This window comes from Sorex fumeus, unplaced genomic scaffold (genome assembly GCF_029834395.1).
Source record: "Sorex fumeus unplaced genomic scaffold, SorFum_2.1 ptg000171l, whole genome shotgun sequence".
In the NCBI taxonomy this organism is placed as follows: Eukaryota; Metazoa; Chordata; class Mammalia; order Eulipotyphla; family Soricidae; genus Sorex; species Sorex fumeus.
This window is the reverse complement of record NW_026606228.1, coordinates 3641766-3653354: the sequence shown is the minus strand read 5'-3', so window position 1 is coordinate 3653354 and position 11589 is coordinate 3641766. Positions and strand designations below refer to the sequence as shown.

Here is an 11589-nt window from a genome sequence, read left to right as displayed (position 1 = left end):
TTCTGTCCATCTAAGTTGATCACTGTTCACCTAGCCTGTCCTTGATGCTTTGTCTCATGCTTTTTCTTTGTTTTTAAGGCCTTAATTTGTACTCTGGTCATATGCTTCTTTTTTCTACCACCTTCCTGGACACTGAAATCTTCCTGAGCATGAGCATAAGGTCCAAGACAGGCTGACATCAATCCAGCTTAAAGAGATGATTTAAGAGAAAATCACCTATTTCATGTTCCCATTCTTATTCCCAATTCTTAACCATTTCCATGTTCTATCTGACTGGATATTGAAGAAATTTGTTGCTTTATTCACCCTGTTTGCAAGCATGTTTTAACATTTGGCTCATAGTAGGTATTTTTAAAATAGTTGCTGAATTAGTAATAATAATAATAATAATAATAAACTTTGTGAAGTGAGGCTTGTGCTAGTCCTGTCTCATCTCTGTTAAATTCACTATAAGTTAAATTTGCATGAATTTTCCAGATCTAATCCCACTATAAGTTTACAATGAGAAATTCATGGCAGTTGGAGTAATTTCAAATGTAATAGCATGCTAAATCAAGAGAGAAAAGGATTGTAATTTTAATCCACTTTGAAGTCATTCTGTTTACTTGATGCCTAAGGAGAATTAAAGAGATTAAATTGGCTTTAAAAAATTACAAAACTAATTACAGGTGATATTGAAAATTCAATCTATTCCTTTGCAATGACACTTATAAGTCTTCTTCTATTAAACGCAAATATGGTTAATATGGCAATGCCTGGCACCATTAGGATAACACGAAATTTGAGATTTACTTCATTTGGGTACTTGAAAATTTATGACCTAATCTGAAGGGATTAGAATTGTTTTTCTTTATTGATGTTCAATGTTATTTGCTAATTTACACAGAAGAGTTGTGGCATGCACAACAATTAAATTTAACATATTTTCTTCTCTAATCTTATTGAGTGCTGTTCTCCATTTCCTAGTCAACAAAATTATTGTTGCAAGAGATCAGATAGGTGGAGATTGGAAAGTTCCTCCATCCCCTTCTAACTCCAATTCTCATAATATAGCCAAAGTTTTTTTATTTCACAAATTACCTCAGAGGGAACCACTGTCTTGGACTCAATTGAGTGCAAATTTTATGCTAATATATGTTAGTTGGTGTGGTAAAAATATTATTTTTGTAATCAAAAACTGCTGAGAAAAGTAAGCTTCCTGTAGATTCTTTCTGTCTGGTATTGAATTTTAGGATTATCTATGGATTTTACCATCTATGTCTTCTACCAGCAAAATCATATTCATAATCATTTTGTTTGAGAAAAGGGTCTTGACAGACACAGGATTTATCTATGAAAAATTAATCTGCATTTGGTACATATAAGTCTATAGATAGTTTCCAGTTAACTTTAATTAAATAACCTTATAAAACAAAACTGACCAGAAATTGGAATCATCTTGTATGGCACAAGTACATATTTTGATATTCAATTTTTTCCTAGGTACCACTATGGGTATTACAATTTGGTTCAGTACATTTATCATTGATATCTAGAGCCAAAAATAATACCTATGTTTCAGTATTCGACAGAGTCCAATGAGAAGGAGGAGATAGACTATAAAACTCACCTCTCCGAATAACAGATATATGTTTGCTACTGTATGCAAAAAATTATCCTCAGTAGTAGAATATAGTGCAAACAAGAGAGACTTGTATAATTTCCTGTTTCACAATAACTCATATAAGAAAATGTCTATTGTGTTAGAGAGATATTATAGGGGGTAAAACATTGTCTCAAATGACACCAACCTCAGTTACAACTCCTTTATCACCTATGATCCCCTGCTCACCAGGAGCCATTCCCAAGCACAGAGCTAGAAATATGGCTGAAACAATATTTTGCATTTCCTCCTGACCACTTCTCCCAAGAAAAGTAGCACTGTAGCACTGTCCTCCCGTTGTTCATCGATTTGCTTGAGCAGGCACCAGTAACGTCTCCATTGTGAGACTTGTTGTTACTGTTTTTGGCATATCAAATATTCCATGCTGGGTGGGCGGGATACTCTCGGTAGCTTCCCTGGATCTGCGAGAGGGATGGAAGAATCTAACCTAGGTTGGCAGTATGCAAGGCAAACATCCTACCCCCTGTGCTATCGTTCCACCCCTAAGTAAAACAAGACAAAGAAATCATCCACTTAAAGTAAAGTAAGATTACTACTCGTATACAGTTCTATATAGCAGCACAAATGGAGTTTGCATAACATAATTTTAAGTTTCAATTTAATTATCAGTCTTTCTATAAGAAATCCAAACATTTGGAGAAGGAATGATTATTCCTGCAACTTATTTGTAAGGATATTTAATATGTCTACCAATAATTCTCCATAAAATAAATGTATTAACTGTTGGTTATTATAACTACAATGTACTCATTCATTATTTAGTCTAATGTATAGAGTTAATCCACCCTCACATATTCCTCAGCATGGGATGTCTTTCTCCACAGTTTGATTCCATGTGAAACTCTTTTCTGATATTTTGTTTGCTTTTCTAAGTTATACAATTCTAAATAATGTAATGATAAGAAGTATAAAGTAATATATATTTTAAAAGTGTCTTTAGCTGTTATAAAATGAATGAAATATATAATTTGTTAGTAAAGAACAAAGTATGCAGAAAATGAATGGGCAGAAACACAGCTGTTGCAATGAAAACTAGAAGGAAAAGGATGTTCTCTGCATTTAGATTCATTGCAGAAAATTCCTGTTTTAGCTGAAATATGCATTTTAGTTAAATAAACAGTAATCTATGTTTAGAATATGAATCCGCTAACTAAATATCTTAATGAAGAAAAAACAAAAATAATTAGAACACATAGAACCAGAGTCCTAAATTAATCATCCCCTCCCTAAGTAATTTGTTTTTTTTTTTTGAAAAAAGGAACCAATTTTAAAATATGCTGATTACTGAGTTTCTAACATAAAACACTTCCAGACAAACTCCATGGAATCAGTAATGATTTGTCTCATATTTTGCACCTTCTGTAACCCAATTAATATATTTACACAAAGACAAGTCATATTGGCTTGATGGCCTAGGGATAGTAAATCATTTTGTGCAACTTACCACCCAGCATCCTGTGAAAATTTAATGTAATAATCTTGAGGACCAGATTTTCTGTAAATGAAAATTACAAAGGTGTACTACTTAGTATACCCAACAATTAGCCTATTATTAAAAATTTAATGATAAGCTTGCAGTTCTAAATTTGTCTTGGAAAAATTTAATTAAGTGCTAGAATAGCTAACAATATAAATAATATATTATTTAGTGTACATGAGTTTCCAATAGATAGCTTTTTGTTTTGCTCTTATTTGTTCATTGAATCACTGTGAGATACATTACAAATCTTTCATGTTTGAGTTTCAGTCATACAATGATCAAACAACAATCCCTTCATTAGTGCACATTTTCCTCCACCAAAATCTCCAATATCTCCCCCATCCCAATCCTTCCCCTACCTGTATGGCAGACAGTTTCCATAATACTCTCTCTCTGCTTTAATTACATTCAATATTTTGACCCCAGTCCCACCATTATTACTTGGAATTTTCTCACCACCAGTCAAACCTGCCGCACAATTTCTATTGTATCACTTTTTATGAATAGCATAAGGCTGCACACTCCTGGAATTCTAAAATTTCAGATAATTGGACCTGGAGAGATCTCTGCAGCGAGCTGCTGGTTCTGAGATTATTTTGTGTGTCTCTGGATCACGGTCATTAAGGAGCTTAAGTAGTAGACAGAAGCAGTTGGTGGGTGTCATCTCAAGGTCCCATTGGGACAGAGGGATGAGAAGAGTGGCCCATATCCCATCCCGTGAGGCCTGACATTTGCCATTACTGCTCCTGTGGACCTGGGTTTCTCACTGGGTTCTGGAAGATGGCAGCCGCTGGAATTTCTCTGGGGCAGGCGAGAGGACAACACCTGCTCCCATCTGGAGCATCCCAGTGAAATCAGTCTATTGCAAAGTCCAGAGGCATCTCTGCAGCGAGCTGCTTGGTTCCAAGATTATTTTTTGTGTGTTGTTTTGGTTCGCTTTGTTTTGTTTTGTGTTGTTTTGTTTTGTGGCCACACCAGGTGATGCCTAGTGGTTATTCCTGACTCTGTTCTCAGGAATTACTCCTGGAGGTGCTTTAGAGACCATATGAGATGCTGGTGGTCCAACCTGGTCTGCTGCCTGAAAGGTAAATGTCCTAACCCATGTACTACTGCTCCAGACCCACCAATTGATATAATAGATAGTTTTGAACAAACAGATATAAAGTTGAAAGAGTATGAACAACTGAGATTAAGAAAAGTCATACTTCAGTATGAAGAACTAAGAACGTAAAATTTAAAGTCATTATTTTGACGTTTGAGATGCTAGCTTCAACTATTTTAGTTAAATCATTCGTAATGGTCTTTTTTATTTTTGAGTAAGTATTGGATATACCTGGTGGTACTCAAGACCTAGTTCTGGCTCTAGCTAAGACCTCAGCAGTTGGATTATACTTTAAGCTATGGTGCCGTGCACCCCCGGGAAGCAAAGGGTGTCTTTCTCTTCCTCCATTACCCCCCCCCCCCCCACCGGCAGCATGGTGGCCGCTGCCTCAGAGCTTATTGGACAGCCAGATATGAGCTGGTGGTGACAGGGCAACTGCAGCCTCATGGGATGGGGCAGAAACGGCACATCCTTCTTGCCCTGCTGAGACCACGAGTTGCCCCCCGCGAGTGGCTCTCCGGCATGGCCATGGACCCAGATGCACACAAACCAATCTCAGAATTATTTGGCTTTTGGTAGTAATCCCTCCAGACTTAATTGGTCTGTGAAATATCATATGGTCTTCATAACCATCAATAGAAAACAAATTATTTCATGATGCCTTTTCAGCAGGTTTGATCGTTGGAGGAAAATTCCAAATAATAATGGTGCATCTTTTATTGAAATAATGAATGTAATCAAGAGAGATACTAAAGTGGAAATCATCTGCCTACAGTCACGGGGAGGTGTGGCATGGAGGGTATATTGGGCTTTTTGGTGGTGATAAATATGTACTGGTGAAGGGATGGGTGTTTGATCATTGTATGACCGAGACTTAAACATGAAATCTTTGTAACTGTTCTCACGGTTATTCAATTGAAAAAAGAAGACTTCAGCAGTGCTAGGAGGGACCATTAGAGGTAACAGGAAGCAAAATTGGGAGTGATGCATGCAAAGAAAGTGCCTAACCTCTTGTACTATCTCTCCAGACCCCCAATCTTCAGGGTCTATTGTATCTTTCTTGTGGGTATGTGTAGGGGGGGAGGTGGGATATCAGTCTTGGGTTGTTCAAGAGCTAATTATAGCTCTGTGTTTGCTAGTTTTTCCCATTAGTGTTTTGAGTATTGAATCAAGATCTCCAGCAGTCAAAAAACCATGCAAACATCTATTTAAACTATCCTTCTGCCCCTCAATTAAATATTTTAACATGTTAGAACAATATATTATCTCAATAATGCAGATAGCATTTAAGGAACATCAAGAACCAATGAAACTTATGGAAATTGATTTCTAAGACTCCATTTTTTGTATAATTTAAGTAGTATTTATATCATATTAATATTAAAATGTTACAACACATAAAAGAAAGCAAGCACCTGTCATTCAAGCAATACATTGCCATTATTTGCAAGTGACTTACGATACAGTTAGGATATTATCTACATGTTTATTTTCAATATTTATTAAGTATGCTTTTCCTTGCAAAAGCAGCGAACTTTAAAATGACTATAGCTGCGATTTGGAGGTTTCCTCTTCATTAGATTGAGGAGGCAACATGGCGCCAATGCCGGTTGAAACCCTTGTGCACTCCTGAACCCGGCTCACAATCTTGCTCTGGATGTCGCGACTCAGAATGCTGGGCATGGAGTTCCACGTGTAATCACTGTTGGAACTCTGGGCATGATTTCTGGTGGACATCACCAGCTGCTTTGCAGGATTAAGACAGAATGGCATCGGTGGGGTGAGGAAGAACCAAGGCAGCGGCCTCAGCATCTCTGCCACCTCCCACTGGGCCAGGTCACAACACCATCGAGCATGGAACAGCAACAGTAACCCGCAAAATGACTTGTCCGCTGCAGGGCACTGTCCAGCCACCGAGTGACTTGGGACTCCACGCAGGTGTTCCATCTGGCGCAGACCCCATGAGATGGGATCTTCCTCTGCCAGCTATTCAATAACCTCCACTGTTGTGAGTGTACAAATTGTTACAGCAGGCCGGTCACCAGGAGCTTACATTCAGTAGACTGGGAACACCTGCAGAGATGATTAGAGATCGCCCCAAAAATCTCCATCTCCCCCCTGGAGAGCCCGGCAAGCTACTGAAGGTATCCAGCCCACACAGCCTGGCAAGCCACCCGTGACATACCAAATATGACAACAACAGTAGCTAAAATGGGTCTCACTTCCCTATCCCTGAAGGAGTCTCCAGCTGTGTTAGGAAGAACGAGAGGGCTTGTACTAAGCATATGGTGCGGAGTCAATGGGAGGGAAGGCGCCTCGCAAGCAGCTGGCCACCAAGGTGGCCCACAAGAGCACGCCAGCTACGGGTGGCGTGAAGAAGCCGCACCATTACCGGCCCAGCACGGTGGCACTACTCGAGATCTTCCAGCTGCAGTTCCACTGGCTGGTGAGCGAGATCATGCAGGACTTCAAGACCAACCTGTGCTCCCAGAGCTCAGCCATCATGGCACAGCAGGAGGCGTGAGAGGTCTACTTGGTGGGACTCTTTGAGGACACCAACCTCTGTGCATTCCACATCAGGTGCATCACCATTATGTCCAAGTACATCCAGCTGGCTTGCCGCATCCTCGGAAAGAGAGCACAAAGTTTATGATGCAAAAATCTCAGGGCTGGGACAAATGGAGATGCTACTGGCACCCACTCACGTAATCGATGATTAACGGGATAACAGTGACAGTGATTTATTAAGTATATTTGTATTTTTCTAATTATCCACTAAACATAGCTAATTTCTTATTTAGCTTATCCTATCTGAAAATCAAGATACTAGTAGCAACAACCAATATAGTTGACTTTGAACAACAGAAAGTTAATTTATAAAATTAGGCTAATAAAATTCATTGGAAATCTAGAGACCTGAACTCAGAGTATAAGCAGAAGCTAGTCTTCATTTTTCAGTAATCATAATTCGTATAAATTATATCAACCTACTCACTGAGTCTGAAATATATATCCTTTTAAAAACGTTTTAGAGCTTTAGGAATCACTGAAGAAATTTATAGAATAGGAGAGTTTTGAGGAGTAGAAATAATAAAATAGGGACATCTACAGATATGGAAGAAAACAGATGACATGCACTGGAAGTGATCTCAAGAGACGCAACAAAAAAAATAGAAGACCTCACAAAAGTCAGACCCTGCTATATTAGTTTTGTATTGCCATATAGAAAAATTTCAAATAAATTGGCTTCAAACAAACTTCTTTTGGGTGATAGAAAATTAGCTCAATTAGTAAAGCTAACGTTCTGGATGCAGGAAACTTGGAGGCTTTGGTTTAATCTCAGCACTTCCAGAAGTGACCCCAGAGCACAAGAGCTAGAAGAGGCTTCATGCACTTCCGGGTGTGAAGCAACCTATCCCCTAACTTTCATTAAAGTAACTTAACATTATAACATTGTAAAATTTTCAAGTATGCTTCATTAAATCTGAAAATTTATTTATACTATTTTGAGTAAACTTCTAAAAGTCCTGTTTTTGAGTAAACTTCTAAAAGTTCTGTTTTATGTGTCACCAATTAATCTTTTTGACTGTTGTAACCATCCTTCCTTTTCTCTTTCCTTTTGATAACCACTAATTGGTTAACAATAAAGACATTTTGAGTCTCTAGTTTCAGGAAAGGTCTGATTTTTTTTTTTAAGTTTCAGCTGATTAAGCCTGGTCCATCCTGGCCAGTCTTTCTTCTGATGTATTCAAGGTCATTTTTGATTACGGTGATTAGTGACATCTGCACAATGTCTTCACCTTGCCAAATTCCTATTGCTTATAAGAAAGCCACAATATCTCTCCACATCCAAGAGGAGGGATGACGCCATGACTGAATACTATGGATTGGATACTGAGATGACTAGGGAAGTCATCTTAGAATCCTTCCTACTTATGGAAATTCTGATTAATTTTATTGCACACTATTCCACCAAACTAAATAGTTGTATAAGGAAGTGAAAGTGGATTTGATAAAGACTTAAAACTTTCAGCCAAATATTATATCAACAAGTTAATCTAGGATATTTCAGGATTAATAATAATAGCACTGTCCTCCCGTTGTTCATCGATTTGCTCAAGTGGGCACCAGTAATGTATCCATTGTGAGATCTGTTGTTACTGTTTTTTGCATATCAAATATGCCACGGGGAGCTTGTCAGGCTCTGCCATGTGGGACGGATACTCTCAGTAGCTTATGAGGCTCTCTGAGAGGGGCGGAGGAATTGAATCTGGGTCGGCCGCATGCAAGGCAAATGCCCTACCTGCTGTGCTTTTGCTCCAGCCCAATATGGATTAATATGTGCTGGAATCAGTACCACCAATTCTCTAAAACTCCACTCTTGGATATATATCTTTGACAAATGCTTACAAATATATAGTAGAAGACATTGTTCTAATGGTATCAGCAGTGTTGTTTTTAAAGGTCCTAGTTCCAAATTACTAAATGCTCATCAACACCAGAATAAGTACATATGTTGTAATATTTTATACTATGGTTAATTTTAATCAGTATTGATAAATGAAGTATAACTATTAATAAAATCTGATAATTCTTATAAACATGTAAGAATGTCTCAAAGATGTTTCAAAAGGGAACAAAATAGTAGGAATTCATGCCATTTGGGGAAGAGAATGGGGATATGAATCAAATGGTAGAGCACATGTGATAAAATTAGGTTGATTGCAGTTGCTATGTGACCTCCATAGCATTTCCTGATCTGAATGCTGCTGAGTGTGGCCCCTATTTTTTAAAAAAAGATCAAGTTAGACTATATTTTTATAATATTCATAATAGCACTATACAGATCAAGCAATTGCTTGCTCCCAAAGTCAAAAAAGTATTATTTCTGCAATGGAAACATCTAATTGTGAAGTTTACATTAGTAGTCTCTGTAGTTCTGTCTGTATTGTATTTTTTATTTGGCCCTTTTGTAAGGTGACAGCTTTTAAATAAGTCAAGGTTATGTTTTTCTCTCATTATATGTATTTATAAAAATATAAAAACACCGATAACATATAAAACAAATGAGTCTAAGAAAAGTAAGACAATAAATAGCATGTCAAATTCTCAGCATTAATATTTTTTAAAAGATGTGTGGGTGATTTTATCATATATTCAGTGTGGAGAAGCTAGGGTAAGAAAAAAAGATCTTAAGCAGAATGCCTGACATATACATTAATGCTAGTTTACATGAGTTTTGATGCATGATTGATGATTATTCTTGTCTATCTCTATGCACATTAGTACTTAAATCAGTCATAAAAAATTTGCTATAATTCGTTAATATCACAAGTAAAGTGAAATATATAATTGAAAATATGCATTTAAATATGCTGTAGATAAAATAGTTATGGGAACATTATGATAAAATATTTCTGGTGCATGCATAATTTATGATTCAACACTACAAATATATAACTACATTTTAAAATCATTGAAGTAGAAATTTTGTGGTAAAATATGAGAATTTTTGATTTTTCAGAATCATGATTACTAAAGAAACTACCAACTTTGTAAATGAATCTTTGCAATACTCACTTAAATTGCACTAAACTTTTAAAAATATAGCAGTTTTTGACATGTTGAACGATATAGTATAATTACTGATAATGGATTTCTGTAATTAAGATGTGACCATTTTTACTAGATTGCTTTATTCTTGTACTGTTACTGTTTTTAGGAATGCATGAAATGAAAGTCACAGGAAATCTTCAGAACTCTCAGGTGTTTTTTTTCTCTTCTTCTTTTTAAAGAATTGTCTAACTATAGAAATGCACATCAGTCTGACGAAGTTGATTCTTATGAATAGACACACAAAAGTAAGTTCTGTGGAGGTTATGAAGGAAAACAAGCTGATGATTAATGGGAGAAGTTGGTTGGTTCAGCACCACAGAACTTCTCAGAAACTAAAGAGACTTTCATTCAGTGAGGTCAATAATTTACAAAGAAAGTGAATGGCAAGTTAGAAGTGAAAGATTTGATCACAAAGGTAAAAAGACTAGAAGTGACTGAAAAATTACTGCAGTCAAAATAGAAATTGGAATATGCAATGAATATTATACCATAAACTTCACTCCAGTGGGGGAAAAATATCTCTAGAAAATTAAATCTCCATTGCAGCTATCAGAGAGACTGATACCTTGATAACACATGCTTTATTTCAAACATATTCTTATGAAGACAAAAAAAAACACACTAATAGTGGCAGGGTGGGGGATAACTCCACAATTTATATACCATATATAAAGTGACAGTGACAATGATAGTGATAGGGTGGAAGAGGTGGATTTTACAAGCTTTAAAACATAGATATTGCAAGTATTCATTTGGTGGAAGTCATCAACTTAATTTTTTAAAGATCAATCACTGTCACTGTCACTGTCCTCCTGTTGTTCATGGATTTGCTCAAGCGGGTCCAATAACGTATCCATTGTGACACTTGTTACTGCGTTTGGCATATCAAATACATCATGAGGAACTTGCTAGGCTTTCTCGCACGGGTGAGATACTCTCGGTAACTTGCCAGGCTCTCCAAGAGGGGCGGAGGAATCGAACCTGTTTCGGCCAGGTTGGCCACATGCAAGGCAAACAAACAAACAAATAAACAGAAAAACAAATAACAATAAAATTCTGTTTAGAGAATTAAAAGGGATGCCCCAATGGTTTGGAGTGCATTTTTGCATGCTGGGCCCCTAGCTTCATCCCCAGAAAAGCTTCAAGTAATTCCCCAAACAACTAACTTCAGAGCGCGATCACCATCCACTTCCTGTAACTAAATCTTAAATGCTTTATCAGGGCCCAGGGAGAAATCAGCCTGCTGATTATATTTTTCGTGATGGAGTCCTGAGTTTGATGCCCCCAGAACTACATGGTGCCTGGAACTCCTGGATCTTTCAAAGAAACACCACCACCACCATCCCCACAACCCTGAGCCAAGAATAGCCCCTAAGCACTGCAGAGTGTGGCCCTAATAACTGAATAAGTAAATACATATTACAGAATACTCTTTACATTCTGTAAAGATCAATATGTCCATAAAATGTTTCTTTATTATTAAAGAAATTTCTCCTACTTATTAAAATAAATGTCTATTCTGTTTCCTCAGACAGATGAAAATTATTGACCAATGAATCATTTTATCTCTTTAAGTGATGTGTATTATTGGAAACACATATTCATAGATATTATCTTTCCAAATCAATAATATATATCTGGGAGATATATATTGAATTTTCTTCACTACAAATTTTCAAACAATTAAAGCAACACTATAGTGCTTAAATACTCATTAAGAAGTAATTT

At 36.8% G+C, this 11589-nt stretch overlaps 1 protein-coding gene across 1 annotated transcript; it reads left to right on the top strand.

The window, feature by feature from the left end:
* The first annotated feature begins 6544 nt into the window (after nt 1-6544).
* On the top strand, nt 6545-6769 carry LOC130017010 (histone H3.1t-like). Its single transcript, XM_056107743.1, has one exon. The coding sequence runs from the start codon at nt 6545-6547 to the stop codon at nt 6767-6769; it is 225 nt and encodes a 74-aa protein (XP_055963718.1).
* Nucleotides 6770-11589: the final 4820 nt, after the last annotated feature.

Bases quoted from the DNA above. Each gene is read 5' to 3' on its own strand.
- LOC130017010 (XM_056107743.1), top strand. From the start codon at position 6,545: ATGGGAGGGAAGGCGCCTCGCAAGCAGCTGGCCACCAAGGTGGCCCAC.